At 46.5% G+C, this 22,233-nt stretch overlaps 1 protein-coding gene across 4 annotated transcripts in view; it reads left to right on the top strand.

Annotated features, from left to right (window-relative positions):
* Nucleotides 1-22,233, top strand: part of PCM1 (pericentriolar material 1) — a 228,267-nt gene that overhangs the window by 51,972 nt on the left and 154,062 nt on the right. For all 4 annotated transcript variants that reach the window (XM_069744379.1, XM_069744380.1, XM_069744381.1 and 1 more), the window contains exons 5-6: nucleotides 8,023-8,200; nucleotides 13,558-13,667. In XM_069744379.1, coding sequence (XP_069600480.1) covers nucleotides 8,023-8,200; nucleotides 13,558-13,667 — 288 coding nt within the window. The remainder of the gene's footprint in view (nucleotides 1-8,022; nucleotides 8,201-13,557; nucleotides 13,668-22,233) is intronic.

Genomic DNA, 22,233 nt, shown 5'->3' with positions numbered 1-22,233 from the left:
AGGGTCATTTTATTGCTATTTTCAGGTATACTTACATTCTGCACAGAAATAGCTCATGCGCTTTACATAAATATGGACTACAACAAGAACATGTAACATTTTGTTTTATCACACGAAGATGGACAAATGCTGCATCTTTTCTTTTTCGGTCTTTTTCCAGTGCTGGCGGAGGCTGTGGGTTCGCGTTGTTGAGCATGCTGCTGGAAACAGATTACTATGGCTGCTGCTCCTTCATTTTGGTTTTTTTTTTTTCTTTTCTTCCTAAAATACATGGCTTAACAAGTGACTTTTGTAATTCTTCAAGAAAGATTCTTTGGAACACCAATAAACTGCATAAACAATCGGGGTTTATTTCACGCCATAAAACGAATGCATTGTAGGCAGATACATCAAGAATGTTATAAAATGAAACCATTGGCTTTTCAGTTGCTTGTGTGCGTAACTTTTAGTTGATTGGTGAAATTGTAATCTAAAATCTGCAGCTTTTTGTCATCTCGACTACTTGCTGCAGTATCATGGTGCATCAAGTTTATCAGAATGGACCATTTGTTATGTTTTTTTTTTGGGGGGGGGGGGGAATGTAAGAAACCAGTGTTGTATCTCCAGTAATGTAAAACGTTGAACTATGAACATCTTTTACCAGTTCAGGCTTGCTTTTTCTTAGGGTTTGTGCGCACGATCCGTAAACGCTGTGTGTTGGTCGCTTGTGCATTGTCCATCCGTGAGCGGCCAGATGTTACAGCATAGTGGTTGGTATTTCTTGAAATCCCATGTTCACTATGGGTCCACAGACGCCCACGGTGCGTCTCTCCAGACCCTCAGCATGTCGAAGTTTCTTGTGGAGACGCTAGTGTCTGCAAGAGAGATTTCTCCAACTGAATGTATTCGATGCAGTGAATCCGCACGGTTCAGTGATCACATGCGAATTCCCCTGCGTTCAATAAATGGTAGATCTTTGGACACAGTGAACATGCGCCGCGTCCAGAGCTCTGCCACTTCCGGATCATGTGCACCCGGCCTTAAAGTGTCCAGCATTATAAGTTTTCGTTTTAGCAACAGGTGCCACAGTTAGTGCGATGTAAAAAAGTTGTCGTTTTTTTTTTTGTCCTTTTGGTCCATACGGCAAATCTGAAACAACCCTCATTCCCTGATTCTTTTCAGGTTTTCTCCAGCCTTTATTCATGCATATACCTGAGCGTTAAGAACGTATGAACTGCTGCTATCAGAGTGACCATATCTTGATGCTGTACTTTGCTGGCTTACTCTGTATATATTGTTTCATCGGGCACCTACCTTGGAATGACACAAGTTATTAATCCGCAGTGACATTTTCACCAGTATTGTATCATATTGGAAGAATCGCTATCCATTTATCCCAAACTTCTCCAATAGCATCTAGGTATTAGAGAATTATCTGATCTTAGCAGAGGACAATTTACATTCCAAAATTAAATTTTTGTTTGTGTGGAATAAAAAGAACACTATATAAATAAACAACAATAATAATAACATTGCAGCAATCACTTCCAAGTTTAGCAACAATAAGAGCTTATATACTGCAACGAAACAGACCTGTACTCCAAGCCCATCCATCTGTAGTAACTTGCAAATATATCGCACGCACAGACCGGTAGGAACTGGAGAAATCAATAAATAATACTAGATGCAATAGATAAATCGTTTGTGACTAAAAATATGGCGGGAGATCTGTATAAAACACTTATCTGGTCATTGTTACCTGAACAGTACATACACAAGTTAAAATAAAAAACTCATAGTAACACCTGTCTATAAACTCTCCTAACCAGGGCTGTGGAGTCGGTAAGCCACAGTTGTGACTCCGACTCCTGGATTTTATCAGGTTCCGACTCCGACTCCTTCATAAATGGCCAATTCGTAACAATAAATTTACTGTTGTCAAATATTAACATCGTGCTTATTCAGTTTCTCACCATCATATAAGTAATCAGACCACTTAGAGCAAAAACTATATTTATTAGAATACAATTAGAGTATAGCAAATAACTTTTATAAACTTTTCTTAACTCTTGTAAGTAAATATGCAATAAACACTGTTCTGCAGTTAATAAGAAGAAATCTGTAAATTTGTCCTCGGAAAAAGTATTGCCTCTGTCAGATCCTCCTTCATGGATGCCCTCAAAGGTGATCTAATTATTTGAGAGCAGAAAACAACCTCTCTACACGAACTTGGGTTGGTGGCAAAGCAGTAACCACTCGGGCAACATCTCTGACAATGTCAGGATACAGAGGAATCGCTTGTTGCACTGTTACTTTTGATGAACGGTCAAATTTCTCAATTTCATTTAGTGCACATGAAAAATTCTGCTGAAATGTACTAGCTGTGTTCTTATCTGCTTATCACTGTTGTTCATAGTTTGATAGAACATATATATTTGAGTAACATTTATAAAATTCATATGAAAGTTAAATTATTAAATATTAATACATTTTGTTTTAAAGCTGGAGTCGGTACATTTCTACCGACTCCGACTCCAACCAAAACTAACTCAGACTCTACGACTCCGACTCCACAGCCCTGCTCCTAACCACAATTTGCAGATCCTCATAATAATCTGCAGCTTCACAAACTTTTTTGGGGGGTCAAATAGACCCGAACAGTACAACAGGGTTAAAGCCACTCTAGTGAATTTATTTGCCCCTTTTGTTAAGTATCGTGTGTAGGGGTCATGACGGTGGTGGCATATATCAGTCGCCATCTTATCTCAAATTCAGCGGTGCTCTGGTCTGTTGTCTCACCACGGGCTGCATTTGTGTCTTGTTGAATCCCACAGTGGCTGCTGTGTGGAGTGGAGGCCACTTTTGTTTTTTCTCATTGCGAGTTTGAGACTAAGAACTTGGCTGAAGAGCCTGATTCTGAGTCTGACTCCACATCTGACAGGTTCCCATTGAGGTTGCGTGGTGCTGGAGCACGCTGGAACTCTGCTGAAGAAGATGACAGCAGCCGGTGAGATCAAATGCAGGATAAGTCATCTAGTAGCCAGGAACAGTGTTGCTCCTCATGTTCACATACATGGCAGGTTACTCTGAAAAGTTACTTGAAGCTGAAATTATAGTGTAATATACTGGAAAGATAAGTGAGTTGAGTCTTCGTTTCTAATATTTTAGATTTTTTTTTTTGTATTAATCTCCATGTTCTCTACATTTCGTATACTGGTTGTTCAACTTATGAAAATTAGTTTTAGAATGGCTAAAGCTGGAATTATACAAAAAAACAAACAAACTGATAATGCGATATGCTGAACGATTCCCCTGTAGCTACTGTTCTAGCGCTTCCGGGTCTCTGCCTCCTGGGATGGGCAGGATGTCTGAGGCTGAAGGACACTGGATTTTAGACAGAGGGAAGTCTATCAGGTTCAGTGATTGCTGTTTTTTCCCCCCACTACTATAGCTCTAAAATTGACGTTCAAGCATAGACCGGTCACTTTCTGGGAGCGGGGCAGAGAGAAGCCGCCGGGGACCTGCCGCTTTCCAGACTTTAGAGCCATGTAGTTCCCGGTTGGCTTTCCATAGTATGTTTTACTCTGGAACACCGCAGCATTTCAGTGTAAAACATACACCGCCTGCAACAACTGAGCCATTGACCGCTGGTTCCCATGATTCCGACTGCATGATTCTGGTGACTGGTTCCTTCTATGTTTCACACTGGCCGCTACAGGCTACATTGTCTACTGCCCCTGGCTTTGTAGCTTATTAGCTCTGCTTTATGGACTATCTAATAAATAATTGTCTAAGGGTCACTTCCGTCTTTCTTTCCGTCCTTCTTTCTGTTGCGGATATTCATTGGTCGCGGCCTCTGTCTGTCATGGAAATCCAAGTCGCTGATTGGTCGCAGCAAAACAGCCACAACCAATCAGCGACGGGCACAGTCCGGAAGAAAATGGCCGCTCCTTACTCCCCGCAGTCACTGCCCGGCGCCCGCATACTCCCCTCCGGTTACAGCTCACACAGGGTTAATGCTGGTGGTAACGGACCGCGTTATGCCGCGGGTAACGCACTCCGTAACCGCTGCTATTAACCCTGTGTGTCCCCAACTTTTTACTATTAATCAATAGTAAAAAGATCTAATGTTAAAAATAATAAGAAAACCAAAAAACCTGCTATTCTCACCCTCCGTCGTCCGACGATGCGCTCACGCCTGCCGCCATCTTCCGTTCCCGGCGATGCATTGCGAAATTACCCAGAAGACTTAGCAGTCTCGAGTCATCTGGGTAATTTCGCCATGCATCCTGGGAACAGAAGATGGCAGCAGCCGCCCGCGTATCGCCAGAGCTTCGCTGGATCCCAGGGGGTGAGTATATACCGTATATACTCGAGTATAGGCTGACCCCCCCCTAATTTTGCCACAAAAAACTGGGAAAACTTATTGACTCGAGTATAAGCCTAGGGTTGAAAATGCAGCAGCTACTGGTAAATTTCAAAAATAAAAATAGATGCTCCATACCGTTCATTATTGCCCCATAGATGCTCCATATACAACTGTGCTATATAGAATGCTCTATACCGTTGATTATGGCCCCATAGATGCTCCTTATAAAGCTGTGCCCCATTTATATTGCTCTGCACATTTGATTATGGCCCCATAGATGCTCCTTATAAAGCTGTGCCCCATATATATTGCTCTGCACCGTTCATTATGGCCCCATAGATGCTCCTTATAAAGCTGTGCCCCATATATATTGCTCTGCACCATTGATTATGGCCCCATAGATGCTCCTTATAAAGCTGTGCCATATATATACAGTGGGGCAAAAAAGTATTTAGTCAGTCACCAATAGGTGACAAAAAAGATGAGGCGTCTGTAATTTACATCATAGGTAGACCTCAACTATGGGAGACAAACTGAGAAAAAAAAATCCAGAAAATCACATGGTCTGTTTTTTTAACATTTTATTTGCATATTATGGTGGAAAATAAGTATTTGGTCAGAAACAAACAATCAAGATTTCTGGCTCTCACAGACCTGTAACTTCTTCTTTAAGAGTCTCCTCTTTCCTCCACTCATTACCTGTAGTAATGGCACCTGTTTAAACTTATCAGTATAAAAAGACACCTGTGCACACCCTCAAACAGTCTGACTCCAAACTCCACTATGGTGAAGACCAAAGAGCTGTCAAAGGACACCAGAAACAAAATTGTAGCCCTGCACCAGGCTGGGAAGACTGAATCTGCAATAGCCAACCAGCTTGGAGTGAAGAAATCAACAGTGGGAGCAATAATTAGAAAATGGAAGACATACAAGACCACTGATAATCTCCCTCGATCTGGGGCTCCACGCAAAATCCCACCCCGTGGGGTCAGAATGATCACAAGAACGGTGAGCAAAAATCCCAGAACCACGCGGGGGGACCTAGTGAATGAACTGCAGAGAGCTGGGACCAATGTAACAAGGCCTACCATAAGTAACACACTACGCCACCATGGACTCAGATCCTGCAGTGCCAGACGTGTCCCACTGCTTAAGCCAGTACATGTCCGGGCCCGTCTGAAGTTTGCTAGAGAGCATTTGGATGATCCAGAGGAGTTTTGGGAGAATATCCTATGGTCTGATGAAACCAAACTGGAACTGTTTGGTAGAAACACAACTTGTCGTGTTTGGAGGAAAAAGAATACTGAGTTGCATCCATCGAACACCATACCTACTGTAAAGCATGGTGGTGGAAACATCATGCTTTGGGGCTGTTTCTCTGCCAAGGGGCCAGGACGACTGACCCGGGTACATGAAAGAATGAATGGGGCCATGTATCGTGAGATTTTGAGTGCAAACCTCCTTCCATCAGCAAGGGCATTGAAGATGAAACGTGGCTGGGTCTTTCAACATGACAATGATCCAAAGCACACCGCCAGGGCAACGAAGGAGTGGCTTCGTAAGAAGCATTTCAAGGTCCTGGAGTGGCCTAGCCAGTCTCCAGATCTCAACACTATAGAAAACCTTTGGAGGGAGTTGAAAGTCCGTGTTGCCAAGCGAAAAGCCAAAAACATCACTGCTCTAGAGGAGATCTGCATGGAGGAATGGGCCAACATACCAACAACAGTGTGTGGCAACCTTGTGAAGACTTACAGAAAACGTTTGACCTCTGTCATTGCCAACAAAGGATATATTACAAAGTATTGAGATAAAATTTTGTTTCTGACCAAATACTTATTTTCCACTATAATATGCAAATAAAATGTTAAAAAAACAGACAATGTGATTTTCTGGATTTTTTTTTTCTCAGTTTGTCTCCCATAGTTGAGGTCTACCTATGATGTAAATTACAGACGCCTCTCATCTTTTTAAGTGGTGGAACTTGCACTATTGCTGACTGACTAAATACTTTTTTGCCCCACTGTATAATGCTCTGCACCATTGATTATGGCCCCATAGATGCTCCATATATAATGCTGTGCCATATAGAATGCTGCTGGTGCTGCAATAAAAAAAAATAAAAAAAAATCACATACTCACCTCTCTTGCTCAGGACGCCAGCGCTTTCAATATTTACCTGCTCCTCGTGCGGCTCCGTCTCCAGTACTGACGCTCAGCAGAGGGCGCGCACTGACTACGTCACCACGCCCTCTAACCTGAGCGTCACTGCCAGAGGACGCTGCAGACAGAGCCGCACCGGAGTGAGGAGCAGGTAATTATCGCGCAGCGCTGGGCTCCCCGTATACTTACCTCCTCCTGCAGGTAAGCCACTGCAGCTTCTTCCTGTAATTGAGCGGTCAGTTACCGATCATTTACTGCAATGAATATGCGGCTCCTCCCCTATGGGAGGTGGAGCCGCCTATTCATTTCTGTAATGAGCGGTGCCATGTGACCACTCAGTACAGGAAGAATCTGCAGCGCCGGGAAAGCCAGGGACTGCAGGGACCGCGCCGCAGCAGGTAAGTATTATTACACAGCCCCCGCTCCCCCTCCCCTGCTGACCTCCCGGTATATGACTCGAGTATAAGCCGAGAGGGGGACTTTCAGCCCCAAAAAATGGGCTGAAAATCTCGGCTTATACTCGAGTATATACGGTAACTAATTTTTATTTTAATTATTTTTTTAACAGGGATATGGTGCCCACACTGCTATACTACGTGGGCTGTGTTAGATACCGCGTGGCTGCTATATACTACATAGGCAGTTTTATATACTATGTGGGCTGTGTTATGTACTGAGTGGGCTGTGCTATATATTACGTGGCCACTGTTATATACTGCGTGGGCAGTGTTATATACTACGGGGCTGCTATATACTGCGTGGGCTGTGTTATATAGTACGTGGCTGTGTTATATACTGCGTGGCCACTGTTATATATTGCGTGGCCTGTATTAACGCATTATTCTACAATATGTATGTATATAGCAGCCACATAGTATATAGCACAGGCCACGTAGTATTTGTCTGCAATATACTACATGGCTCCTATATACTACGTGGCCTGTGCTATATACTATGTGGCTGCTATATACATAAATACATATTCTAGAATACCCGATGCGTTAGAATCGGGCCACCATCTAGTAGAGCGTAATCTAGAATAATTTTATTATAATTAGATGGTGAAGGAGAGTTGGGCTATCCACACACTTTATTTTTCTATACTTCTGAAGTATTCCCTGCCTCGTCCTTAGGTTTCCAAGTATATCCCATGAGATTCATACTGTCATTTCCACTGTATAGAAAAATGTACAGTATTAAGCTTTCCTATGCCGAGGGATAAAGTAAAAAGTATACAGTGTGGATTACAGGATAGTAACGCTGTGCACAGAGGCATCGTTTTGCATGTGCCTGTTATTCTCTGTAGGAGGTCGCTGTACTCAATCATCAGTTCCTGGAGACTTATAGCCGGTTTTTATCAGTGAACTTATTTTTTTTTTGGCTGCCATAAGTGCACCTATCTTGCTGTATACATACCCAATGTATAGCGCTCCTGGAAAATTAATTAAAAACAAATGTCAACATCCTGGAAAACAAACATTCATTTTTTTATTATTTGACATTTTACCTTTTAGGCAGTAGATCCTCAGCAGGAGGCCAGGGAAGAACTGAAAAATATGAAAAAACAGCATGCACTATTGACAAGGATGCTACAGCAGCAAGAGCAACTCCGAGCTTTAAAAGGAAGGCAAGCGGCTCTCCTTGCTTTACAGCACAAGGCTGAACAAGCCATTGCAGTGATGGATGAAACTGGTAAGTAACTCTTCTGAGGTACAGCTAATAGAGCTTTCTTGCACCTGTATGATCACCTCATCAGGACAGGTTTCCTTCTGGAAAAATAACTAGTTGGCCCATGCAAAATTTTTGCACATTGGTTGTCAGGGGCGCAGGCAATTTCAGGAAAATCAAGCTGTGTGGTTTATTTTTTTTCTTTTCTTGCTGAAGGGGGCAAGTTACTTTCAAATGGTGTATTATTTGTGTGTGGGGGGAGAAAAAGCAGTGCATGATTAGGCTACGTTCACATTTGCGTTCTGCCGGGCTGCGTCGGGCGCAGCCGCGGCGACGCATGCGCCATGCGCCCCTATATTTAACATGGGGGCGCATGGACATGCGTTTGCATGCGTTTTACGATGCATGCGTCTTTTTTGCCGCAAGCGTTAGGGCGCAGAGGACGCAGCAAGATGCATTTTTTTTGCGTCCAAAATCCGGCAAAAAAAGGACGCATGCGTCGCAAAACTATGCGTTTTGCATGCGTTCTTGTTTGCGTTGTGCATTGCGTCGCCGACGCAGCCCCGCACAACGCAAATGTGAACGTAGCCTTACAAATGTGTTTGCATATGTGACTCACCTGCAGTGAAGTGTGCAAACCTCGAATTTGCCTGAAATAGGCTGGGCAAGCTGGAAAGACCCCAAGGCAAATACCACCTGCAGGTAATTTGAAATAGTGGAGTGTAAGCGCAGCAAGTGTGCAATTGAATATACAGTGCATGTTTACAAATGTGTTAGCATATGTGACTCACCTGCAGTGAAGTGTGCAATCCTACAATGTGCCTGAAATCGGCTGGGCAAGGAGTTCGGCTAGCTGGATATCCCCGAAGGCAAATGTTAGTATTTTTGTGTGTTGTCTGTAAGCAGCTTTGTGGTAGTCTGCTTTGGGGTAGTGTGGTGGCACCTGCAGGTCATTTTTCCTTTCTGCAGGTTTATGACAATTAATGTTTAAAGTGTATTTTGTGATCACATCATGGATGTGTGGTTTGGCTATTTTCTTGCTGAAGGGGGCAAGTTTACCTTTCAATTGGTGTATCATTTGTGGGTGTGGGTGCAGTATGAGTGGAGATACAAAGTAGTCACCGAAAAAGAGTGTTTTGAAATAATATACAAGGATTGATCCTTTTTAATGCCTGCAAAGATCTAGAGAATTTTTTTTATATATTTTTAATGTTTTTCGCCTGTTTCTCCATCTTGCTTTAAAGTCTATTTTAAGAGTGTGCCCGTGTTGTTTGTTTGCATCTTCGCGTGTATTTACGTGTATGTATATATGTGTGTGTATATGTGTGTGTGTGTATGTATATATATATATATATATATATATATATATATATATATATATATATATATATATATATATATATATATATATATATATATATATATATATATACATATACAGAAGTTTTGACACACCTTCTCATTTAAAGATTTTTCTGCATTTTCATGACTATTGACTATTTCATGAAAATTGTAAATTCACACTGAAGGCATCAAAACTATGAATTAACATATGTGGAATTATATACTTAACAAAAAAGTGTGAAACAACTGAAATTATGTCTTATATTCTAGGTTCTTCAAAGTAGCCACCTTTTGCTTTGATGACTGCTTTGCACACTCTTGGCATTCTCTTGATGAGCTTCAAGAGGTTGTCACCGGAAATGGTTTTCACTTCACAGGTGTGCCCTGTCAGGTTTAATAAGTGGGATTTCTTGCCTTATAAATGGTGTTGGGACCATCAGTTGTGTTGTGCAGAAGTCTGGTGGATACACAGCTGATAGTACTACTGAATAGACTGTTAGCTGCTTTTTTCTTGCCATAATACAAATTCTAAGCAAAGAAAAATGAGTGGCCATCATTACTTTAAAAAATGAAGGTCAGTCAGTCTGAAAAATTGGGAAAACTTTGAAAGTGTTCCCAAGTGCAGTTGCAAAAACCATCAAGCGCTACAAAGAAACTGGCTCACATGAGGACCGCCCCAGGAAAGGAAGACTAAGAGTCACCTCTGCTTCTGAGGAGAAGTTTATCCGAGTCACCAGCCTCAGAAATCACAGGTTAACAGCAGCTCAGATTAGAGACCAGGTCAATGCCACACAGAGTTCTAGCAGCAGACACATCTCTACAACAGCTGTTATGAGGAGACTTTGTGCAGCAGGCCTTCATGGTAAAATAGCTGCTAGGAAACCACTACTAAGGACAGGCAACAAGCAGAAGAGATTTGTTTGGGCTAAAGAACATAAGGAATGGAAATTAGACCAGTGGAAATCTGTGCTTTAGTCTGATGAGTCCAAATTTGAGATCTTGGTTCCAACCACCGTGTCTTTGTGTGACGCCGAAAAGGTGAACGGATGGACTCTACATGCCTGGTTCCCACCGTGAAGCATGGAGGAGGAGGTGTGATGGTGTGGGGGTGCTTTGCTGGTGACACTGTTGGGGATTTAATCAAAATTGAAGGCATACTGAACCAGCATGGCTATCACAGCATCTTGCAGCGGCATGCTAATCCATCCGGTTTGTGTTTAGTTGGACCATGATTTATTTTTCAACAGGACAATGATCCCAAACACACCTCCAGGCTGTGTAAGGGCTATTTGACCAAAAAGGAGAGTGATGGGGTGCTACGCCAGATGACCTGGCCTCCACAGTCACCAGACCTGAACCCAATCGAGATGGTTTGGGGTGAGCTGGACCGCAGAGTGAAGGCAAAAGGGACAACAAGTGCTAAGCATCTCTGGGAACTCCTTCAAGACTGTTGGAGACCATTCCTGGTGACTACTGCTTGAAGCTCATCAAGAGAATGCCAAGAGTGTGCAAAGCAGTCATCAAAGCAAAATGTGGCTACTTTAAAGAACCTAGAATATAAGACATAATTCCAGTAGATTCACACTTTTTCGCTAAGTATATAATTCCACATGTGTTAATTCATAGTTTTGATGCCTTCAGTGTGAATGTACAATTTTCATAGTCATGAAAATGCAGAAAAATCTTTAAATGAGAAGGTGTGTCCAAACTTTTGGGCTGTACTATATATTAGGAACAGCATCCAATACTACCTCAATGGTGTGCAAAGCTCTCCCAACCAGCAGTCCAAAAAGCCTCCAGTCATAGTATCAGAAAAAGAAAAGCAGCACAAAAAAATAGTACAAAAAGTGGACTTTATTGCCTGAGCGGCGTGGCGACGTTTCGGATACAAGAATCCTTTTTCAAGGCTTGAAAAAGGATTCTTGTATCCGAAACGTCGCCACGCCGCTCAGGCAATAAAGTCCACTTTTTGTACAATTTTTTTTTTTGTGCTGCTTTTCTTTTTCTGATACTATAGATAGATAGATATGTATAGATATAGATAGATGTATATAGATAGATAGATAGATGTATATGTATATAGATAGATAGATAGATAGATAGATAGATAGATAGATAGATAGATAGATATCTATCTAGATAGAGAGAGATAGATAGATATAGATATATAGATATATAATATTATGTATGTTAGGCATTGTTGCGGGATTTGGGTTTTCAGATGTTCTTGACTAATTAGGGTAAGTTCACACAGGGCGTTTTTGCAGTTTTTTTTTTTTTTTTTTTTTTCCTGCGGCAAAACCTGATCTTGACAGGGAAGAAGCTGCGCCAAAAATTCAGGTTTAGGTGCGTTTTTGGTGGCTTTTTTTTTTTTTTTGTGCCTTTTTTTTTTTCTTTGTCCATGCAAAAATGCATCAAATAATACCTGCCTTTTTGCTACATTTTTGCATTGCTTTTGCTGGTAATGTAAAAAGCGGCTGAAAATTAGCATAAAAAACGTCCTTTGTAAACATAGCCTTAGTCAGTTATGACTTTTTAAAAAGTTTCAAAATTTTTGTGCATTCCAGTGTTCCCTGGAGTCATGTTAAGATTTTTTTTTTTTTTTTGTGACATTTTAGTGAAACATGACACTTTTTGTGCCATAAAGTTGAAAAAAAAGTTATATTGAAATAGAGCATTTTCTATTTTATGGAATATTTGTAAAAACACAGGCACCATTTTAGGGTATGTTCACACGTTCAGGATTTCCATCCTTTTTTTTTCAGGACAGTTTTTTTAAAAAACTGCAGCTCTTGGCAGAAAACGCAGGTCCTTTTTTTGTCCTTTTTTGATGCGTTTTTGATGCGTTTTTTGATGCGTTTTTTGATGCGTTTTTTTATCCTTTTTTTACTGTGTGTTTCCTAGGAAGCTTTTTAGGGCTAAAATGGCTGAAAATACCTACCCCTAACCCTACCCCTAACCCTACCCCTACCCCTAACCCTACCCCTAACCCTACCCCTAACCCTACCCCTAACCCTACCCCTAACCCTACCCCTACCCCTAACCCTACCCCTAACCCTACCCCTAACCCTACCCCTAACCCTAACCCTACCCCTAACCCCATTCTAACCTTAGTGAAAAAAAAAAAAAAAATTCTTAATTTTTTTTATTGTCCCTACCAATGGGGGTGACAAAGTGGGGGGGTGTCATTTACTATTTTTTTATTTTGATCACTGAGATAGGTTATATCTCAGTGATCAAAATGCACTTTGGAGCGAATCTGCCGGCCGGCAGATTCGGCGGGCGCATTTTGCAAGATGGCGGCGCCCAGGGAGAAGACGGCCGGACGGACACCGGGACGCCGGGTAAGTATAAGGGGGGGAGATTAGGGCACGGGGGGGGCATCGGAGCACTGGGGGGGGGCATCGGAGCACGGGGGGGGGGGGGGCATCGGAGCACGGGGGGGCGGGATCGGAGCACGGGGGGGCAGCCACACTCCGCCCACGCACTTCCGCCCGCTCCCCCGCACTTCCTGCTGCAGCGGTTCTGCACATCAAATCGCAGTAAAACCCGCAGATATATTTTTGATCTGCGGGTTTTACTGCGATTTTGACCTCACAATGGAGGTCTATGGGTGCAGAACCGCTGCGGTTCAGGAAGAAGAATTGACATGCTCCTTCTTTTTTCCGGGAGCTATTCAGCGCGTCTTTTTTTTTACAATTTCCGGACCATGTGCACAGTGTGTCCTGTTTTCCATAGGGTACAGTGTACTGTACCCTGCATGGAAAACAGCTGCGGAACCGCAGCCGCAAAACCGCCGCGGTTCCGCGGTAAAAAACGCACTGTGTGAACATGGCCTTAAAGAATTTGCTGCAAAAAGTAAATGAATTCTACAAGAAAAAAGACTTCTTAAAAAAAACAAATGCTCAATCTGCCCCAAAGCATAATGCATAGAATGTTTCATTTGCTTCTACCAGAATATCAATTAATGTTCACATTTTCTATTCACTTCAATAAACCCGTCTAGTTAATGTCATTTTTTTAAAATCTGATCTCAGTTGTCACAGAAACAACAGGAAGCGTGTCTGGTCTGAGCTTAACATCTGAGCTAAACGAAGAACTAAATGACCTGATCCAGCGCTTTCACAACCAGCTGCATGATGCTCAGGTACTGCAGATATATATATTTTTTATTATTATATTATATTATTATATTATATTATATTTTTTTATTTGTTTGATTACAGGGGTTGTCCCCTCTCAGATAGTTTTCTTTGTCAGCTGCAGTTTGATAAATATGAAAAAAAAAAAAAAAAAAAGCCCATTACTCAGCCTCCCCAAGTCCAGGACTGAGCATCAGGCACTGCGTCCAGTATTGGTTCCGGCGGTGATGTCGGTAGCCATCCGCTGATTTTAGCTGCAATGAGGGGGCGTTTTGTCTACATGGGCAGAGCCACTGAGCCTGCTGATCGGCTGTCATCACCGCAGCCAATACCGGACACAGAGCGGCGTCCGAGACTCTGTGATGGATTTGGGGAATGTGATTAAAGTGTATTTTTGTTTTTGTCTTTTTTTTGTTTGTTCTTTATTTTGTGACACACAAGAAGCTGGAGGCGAAGTTTTGCTGATATATCCACTTGTTTCTGGAAAAGTGTAATTTAACCCCTTTCTGACATCGGGCGTACTATCCCGTCGAGGTGGGGTGGGCCCCTATGACCACCGACGGGATAGTACGTCCAGCGCGATCGGCGGCGCTCACGGGGGGAGCGCGGCCGGGTGTCAGCTGCCTATCGCAGCGGACATCCGGCACTATGTGCCAGGAGCGGTCACGGACCGCCCCCGGCACATTAACCCCTGGCACACCGTGATCAAAGATGATCACGATGTGCCGGCGGTGCAGGGAAGAATCGCGCAGGGAGCGGGCTCCCTGCGGGCTTCCCTGAGCCCCCCGCAGCAACGCGATGTGATCGCGTTGCTTCGAGGGTCTTACCTCCCTCCCTGCCTGCTCCAGACCCGGATCCAAGATGGCCGCGGATCCGGGTCCTGCAGGGAGGGAGGTGGCTTCACTGAGCCTGCTCAGAGCAGGCACTGTGAAGGCTGTACTGCTCTAAGTGAGATCAGTGATCTGACAGTGCTGTGCACACTGTCAGATCACCGATCTGTGATGTCCCCCCCCCCCGGGACAAAGTAAAAACGTTAAAAATTTTTCTTTATCGCCTCTCATTGGGGGACACAGGAACCATGGGTGTATGCTGCTGCCACTAGGAGGCTGACACTATGCAAATAAAAAAGTTAGCTCCTCCTCTGCAGTGTACACCCCACCGACTGGCATTATACTCTTCAGTTTAGCTTAGTGTCAGTAGGAGGTGGACACGGGTCTTTCTTTAGACCCTTATCTACCTCAATGTGCGTCGTTTCTTTTTAGGTTTTTTCCAGATGGGATACAGGGTGAGCAGTCACACCTGTAGTCCCACAAGCGGACTATGAGTACGGCGTGTACTGCCACCCCGTATCCTCATAGATCCCTCAGCAGGACCAAGAGCCTGGCGCACAAGCGTGCTTAGAAGTCCGGTCCTGGCTCCGTCCCCCACCCACTCGCCCACCAGAGCCTGTCGGTCGGAGGAGACGATGACGTCCATCAGCAGCTCCTATGGACGTCTGATACCTTCTCAAGGTTAGTAGCAGACGACGGGGGATTTTACTAGGTGAGTATTTCTAAAGGGGGTTCCCAGGCGGGTCATCGCTGCATTTACAGCACTTTCCCCGTTCCCTACGCGGTGGCTACCCTTTCCATGCCCATCGCGTTCCTCCAGCGGTCGCCGTCTTCCTTCAGGCCCCGGCCTCCTGGGGCCTGCTTGCGGCACACTCCTGCCTGCATTTTCCTCAGCGGTCGCTGGCTCCTAATTTAGGCCCCGGTCCTTCCCGGGGCCTACTTGCGACGTACCAGCTGCCCTCAGCGTTCCCCCCTCAGCGTTCTATGCGGGGCGTCCTCACCTCCACAGCCAGCGGGGGCCTACTCCGGCGATTCTTCACCGGCGGCAGCGCTCCCTCTCTTAAATGCGGCGGTTGCCGCGCCGCTCTGCCGGGCAGCGTCTGCGCCGCGGGGATCCTCTCTCCGGTCACCGGCTCCTAATTTAGGCCCCGGCTTTTCCGGGGCCTACTCCGGCGACTCTTTTCCGGCGGCAGCGCTCTCTCTCTTTCATGCGGCGGCTTCAGCGCCGCTCTGCCGGGCAGCGTCTGCGCCCCGGGGGTTCTTTTCAGCGGGCACCGGCTTCTAATTTAGGCCCCGGCTTTTCCCGGGGCCTACTTCCGGTGCCGCGCTCCGCCCACTTCCTTTTCCATCGGGCGGGTTTTTTTCCCGCCCGACATACTGTGCCTGCTCATCGGCGTCCCCCTGTCTGGCTCCGCCCCCAGGAACAGCGTCTGTGTGTGCTCACCGCTTCTTAGCCGCAGGAGCTCACGCAGCGCGCCCCACACCTTCGCCTCTGCATCCTCCGTGGGCAAAAATCTGCACAGAATCCAGCACTCAGGGCAGGAGTTCTCCTCCGGCAAGTGGGACATCCTCCAGGACGGGTCCGTGAGTAGCTGCACTGCAGACTGACACCCCCCTCTGCCCCAACTGTCCCCTAACCCACTGGCATCTTCAGGGACCTCTCAAAATGTCTACCTCTAAAGGGGGCCGCTCTCGCCCTCCTACTTCTTCTTCTGCCTTAGTCACGTACTTCGCTTGTTCGTCTTGTAACAGCAAACTTCCCTCAGGTCAGTCCTCCCCGCTGTGTCAGTCCTGCAGCAACCCGATTGTTCCCACCGCCCAGGATCCCCCGGCTGTTCCGCCCGAGAGTGATCCCCCCATCCCAGGATGGGCAGCCTCTCTGTCACAATCGGTGGCCGATTTAACACGGGTATCTCAAACCCTGGTGTCCGCGCTGGATCGGTTACCCCTGCAGGCCCCGGCCGTAGCCAGCGGGTCACAGGAACCGCCGCCAGAGCTCTCCTTGATAAGCCACAAAAGGTCCAGACAGGAACGTCGGTCTGAGTCCTCTTCGCGCTCCATCTCGCCGCTCGGCCCTCCCCCGCGGTTGGTGTCCCACCGATCCTCCTCCCCTGAGTCAGGCGAGGCATTATCTGATGCGCCTTCGGAGGATACTTCGGAGCTGGATCCTAACCAAATCGCCACCATGAGTGAGACAGTCCAGAACCTCATTGGGGCAATAAACCAAACATGTGGCATCAAGGATCCCTCTACGGAACCCGCAGATCAGGCGGTTTCGTTTAGACAGGCCAAACCACCTTCAAAATTTTTCGCTCCTCATCCTGAATTCGAGGAAATCGTGTCCAGAGAGAGAGAGAACCCCACTAGGCGTTTTCAGAGGGGGAAACGCCTGGGTGTGTTATATCCTTTTCCTCCAGAACTTTCCGCCAATTGGACGGCCTCTCCCTCGGTGGACCCCCCTGTTTCCAGGCTGTCCACCAACACGGTGCTTCCTCTGTCCGGCGGAGCATCTCTGAAGGATTCTAACGATAGAGTTATAGAATCCTTTGCGAAATCTGCCTTTGAAGCGGCTTCAGCGGCTCTATGTCCAGCTTTTGCTTCCACTTGGGCTTCAAAATCCATCTCAAAATGGGCCAAGGATCTTCGGCGAGGTATCGTGGATGGAGCGCCTCCCGCGCAATTAGCGGAACTTGCCAACCAGATTTCCCACGCTGGTGAATACCTGGTTTCCGCCTCCCTGGATGTCGCGTCTTGTGCGGCTCAAGCTTCCAGCAATGCCGTTGCCATCCGCCGGACCGTTTGGCTCAAGGCCTGGCAGGCGGACTTGTCCTCCAAAAAGTCCCTCACTAGTCTGCCCTTCCAGGGCTCTCGCCTCTTTGGTTCCCAGCTGGACCAAATAATTAAGGACGCCACCGGGGGTACAAGTTCTCTTCTCCCCCAGGCTAAGCCTCGTCGCCCTCCTCCTAGACGACAGTTTCGTTCTTTTCGGCCTTTTCGTCGCTTCGCTGCGCCAAACTCCTTTTCCCAGCAGCAACAGAGGCCACAGGCACGTCAAGAGAAGAAGGCGGTGTCCTTTAGGCCCACTCCGTCCTGGCGTCCGCGTTTCTCCCAGGGTAGATCCTCCAGGCCCAGGACTGGAAGATCCACCTCGGCATGACTCTCGGCAAGACTCCAGCCCAACTCCCAGATTGGGCGGCCGTCTTCTCCTTTTCAGGGACGTCTGGATTTCCGCAGTAGAGGATGCATGGGTCAGGGAAGTTGTATCCTCGGGATACAAAATAGAGTTCGCTTCCCGACCTCGGGATCGTTTCTTCCAATCCCGTCCTCCAAGAGACCCCGCTCTAGTTCCGGGCTTCTTCTCAGCCATCGCTTCTCTGCTCAAGTCCGGGGTAATCGTTCCCGTCCCAGAAAAGGAACGGTACACGGGTTTCTACTCGAACCTCTTTGTGGTACCGAAAAAAGACGGCAAGGTTCGTCCCATTCTGGACCTCAAATTGTTGAACAGGAGGGTTCGCCTGAGACACTTCAGGATGGAATCCCTTCGTTCAGTAATTGCTTCCATGGAGGCTCAGGAATTTCTATGCTCTATAGATATCCAGGACGCCTACCTACATGTTCCAATATTTCCCGGACATCACCGTTTCCTGCGCTTCGCAGTGCAACAAGATCATTTTCAGTTCGTCGCCCTGCCGTTCGGCCTCGCAACCGCGCCAAGGGTGTTCACGAAAATCATGGCGGTGCTGATGGCCATTTTGAGAGTCAGAGGCTTGGTTCTGTTTCCATACCTCGACGACATCCTCATCAAGGCTCCGTCCTTTGCTCAGGCCCACGAAAGCTTGTCCATTGTTCTCGACACCTTATCCCGTTTCGGATGGCTGGTCAACCGGAAGAAGTACTGCCTTATTCCTTCTCAGCGCATCATCTTTCTGGGCATACTCTTCGACACCCGTCAGTCCAGAGTCTTCCTTCCCAAGGACAAGAGATCCACCCTTTGTCGGGACATTCTCTTGCTCCAGGGTCCTCGACCTCCCTCCCTCCGATCGGCCATGAAGGTTCTGGGGAGGATGGTAGCTACCTTGGAAGCGATTCCCTTCGCCCAATTCCATTCTCGACCCCTTCAGCAAGCCATTCTGTCTCAGTGGGACAGGTCGGTCTTCTCCCTGGATCGACCGATCAGACTCTCCTTTCGGGTCAAGCGGTCTCTCAACTGGTGGCTGACGTCTCCACTCATCTCCCAGGGCAGGTCCTTCCTTCCGGTTCACTGGCAGGTGGTGACAACGGATGCCAGCCTGATCGGCTGGGGTGCGGTGTTTCGCCACCTGACGGTTCAGGGCCGTTGGTCGCTGCAGGAGTCCGCGCTGCCGATCAACGTCCTCGAAATTCGGGCCATCTTTCTGTCCCTCCGCCATTGGGAAAGGATCCTCAGGGGCCTTCCAGTCCGGATCCAGACGGACAACGCCACGGCTGTGGCATATGTCAACCATCAGGGGGGGACTCGGAGCTCCTTGGCCCTTGCCGAGGTATCCAAGATCCTCCTTTGGGCAGAGGCAACGGTTCCGGTGATATCCGCGGTGCATATCCCCGGCGTAGAAAACTGGGCCGCCGACTTCCTCAGCCGCGAGGGTCTCGCGGCAGGGGAATGGTCCCTGCATCCGGAGGTCTTCCATCAGATTTGTCTTCGATGGGGAACTCCGGATGTGGATCTCACGGCGTCTCGAATCAACAGGAAGGTTCCACAATTCGTCTCCAGGTCACGCGATCCTCTCGCAGTGGGCGTCGATGCTCTGGCCATTCCTTGGTCACAGTTCGAGCTGCCCTATCTGTTCCCACCCCTTCCATTACTTCCCAAACTGTTGAAGAAGATCAAAGCGGAAGGGGTGCCGGTCATCCTGATCGCCCCGGATTGGCCCAGGAGAGCTTGGTTCGCGGAGCTCGTCAACCTTCTCGCGGACGCTCCCTGGTGCCTTCCAGACAGGCCCGATCTGCTGTCCCAGGGTCCGATCTGCCACCCGAATTCTCGGTCGCTCAGTTTAACGGCGTGGCTGTTGAGACCGCGGTTCTAAGAGCGTCCGGCCTTTCGGACCGGGTGATTCACACCATGATTCAGGCTCGGAAGCCTTCGTCTTCCAGGATCTACTACCGCACCTGGAAGGCCTACTTCCGTTGGTGCTAGTCCAACCGCGTGCCGCCTATGGTTTTTTCCCTGCCTTCTCTTTTGGCCTTCCTTCAGGCAGGACTGGATTCGGGCCTGGCTCTTAGTTCCCTGAAGGGTCAGGTCTCTGCGCTTTCCATCCTCTTTCAGAAGACCTTGGCCTCTCGGCCACAGATTAAGACCTTCTTTCAGGGGGTAGCCCACGCCGTCCCGCCGTACAGGGCCCCTGTGGAGGCATGGGACCTAAACCTGGTACTGGACGTTTTGAAGGTTTCTCCCTTTGAACCTCTTAGGGAGATTCCTCTATCAGTTTTATCTTGGAAGGTGGCCTTTCTTGTGGCCATCACGTCCATTCGCCGCGTTTCCGAGCTGGCGGCACTGTCTTGCCGCCCTCCGTTTTTGGTCATTCACCAGGACAAGGTGGTCTTCCGACCTCCACCTTCTTTTCTTCCTAAGGTGGTTTCCACCTTCCACCTCAACGATGACATCGTTCTACCTTCCTTTTGTCCAGCTCCGACTCATCCTCTGGAGCGATCGTTGAACAAGCTGGACCTAGTCAGGGCAGTGAGGATTTATCTGGATAGAACATCCTCTTTCCGGAAGACGGATTCATTTTTCGTCATTCCTGATGGCACGCGCAGAGGCCAGCCGGCTTCTAAAGCGACTATTGCTCGCTGGATCAGAACGGCAATTTTGGAGGCTTACCGGGTCAAGAACAGAGTGCCCCCTCCTGGGATTAAGGCTCACTCTACCCGGGCAGTCGGCGCCTCCTGGGCGGTGCACCACAGGGCTTCCGCCCTACAGCTTTGCAAAGCGGCAACTTGGTCTTCCATCCACACGTTCGCCAAATTTTACAAGGTCCATACCTACGCATCGGCGGACGCCAGCCTAGGCAGAAGGATCCTGCAGGCGGCAGTGGTGAGTCCTCTGACCTGATGGAAGTCTGTTTTCCCGCCCTAGGGACTGCTTTGGGACGTCCCATGGTTCCTGTGTCCCCCAATGAGAGGCGATAAAGAAAACAGGATTTTTGGTTGCTTACCGTAAAATCTGTTTCTTGAAGCCTCCATTGGGGGACACAGCTCCCTCCCAATGTTTTCTGTTGTTATCTGTTCTATGACTGTTCTCACGTTACAGTTCTCAAGTTTGTGGTTATGGTTTTTCAACCTTGTTTCATTATCTCCTACTGCTTTCTCACTAACTGAAGAGTATAATGCCAGTCGGTGGGGTGTACACTGCAGAGGAGGAGCTAACTTTTTTATTTGCATAGTGTCAGCCTCCTAGTGGCAGCAGCATACACCCATGGTTCCTGTGTCCCCCAATGGAGGCTTCAAGAAACAGATTTTACGGTAAGCAACCAAAAATCCTGTTTTTTCCCAAATGTGTAGGGAAAAAAAAAAAAAAAATTCCTAAATAATGAAAAAAAAAAAATATTATTCCCATAAATACATTTCTTTATCTAAATAAATAAAAAAAACAACAATAAAAGTACATATATTTAGTATCGCCGCGTCCGTAACGGCCCGACCTATAAAACTGGCCCACTAGTTAACCCCTTCAGTAAACACCGTAAGAAAAAAAAAAACGAGTCAAAAAACAACGCTTAATTATCATACCGCCGAACAAAAAGTGGAATAAAACGCGATCAAAAAGACAGATATAAATAACCATGGTACCGCTGAAAGCGTCATCTTGTCCCGCAAAAAACGAGCCGCCATACAGCATCATCAGCAAAAAAAAATAAAACAGTTATAGTCCTGAGAATAAAGCGATGCCAAAATAATTATTTTTTCTATAAAATAGTTTTTATCGTATAAAAGCGCCAAAACATAAAAAATGATATAAATGAGGTGTCGCTGTAATCGTACTGACCCGAAGAATAAAACTACTTTATCAATTTTACCAAACGCGGAACGGTATAAACGCCTTCCCCAAAAGAAATTCATGAATAGCTGGTTTTTGGTCATTCTGCCTCACAAAAATCGGAATAAAAAGCGATCAAAAAATGTCACGTGCCCGAAAATGTTACCAATAAAAACGTCAACTCGTCCCGCAAAAAACAAGACCTCACATGACTCTGTGGACCAAAATATGGAAAAATTATAGCTCTCAAAATGTAATGCAAAAAATATTTTTTGCAATAAAAAGCGTCTTTGAGTGTGTGACGGCTGCCAATCATAAACATCCGCTAAAAAAAACACTATAAAAGTAAATCAAACCCCCCTTCATCACCCCCTTAGTTAGGAAAAAATTAAAAAAAAGTATTTATTTCCATTTTCCCATTAGGGCTAGGGTTAGTGCTAGGGTTAGGGCTAGGGTTAGGGCTAGGGTTAGGGCTAGGGCTACAGTTTGGGTTGGGGCTAAAGTTAGGGTTGGGGCTAAAGTTAGGGTTTTGGATTACATTTACAGTTGGGAATAGGGTTGGGATTAGGGTTAGGGGTGTGTCAGGGTTAGAGGTGTGGTTAGGGTTACCGTTGGAATTAGGGTTAGGGGTGTGTTTGGATTAGGGTTTCAGTTATAATTGGGGGTTTCCACTGTTTAGACACATCAGGGTCTCTCCAAACGCGACATGGCGTCCGATCTCAATTCTAG

This window comes from Ranitomeya imitator, chromosome 1 (assembly GCF_032444005.1).
Source record: "Ranitomeya imitator isolate aRanImi1 chromosome 1, aRanImi1.pri, whole genome shotgun sequence".
Taxonomy (NCBI): domain Eukaryota; kingdom Metazoa; phylum Chordata; class Amphibia; order Anura; family Dendrobatidae; genus Ranitomeya; species Ranitomeya imitator.
The sequence above is the reverse complement of the archived record's forward strand: the minus strand, read 5'-3'. Positions and strand labels throughout refer to the sequence as shown.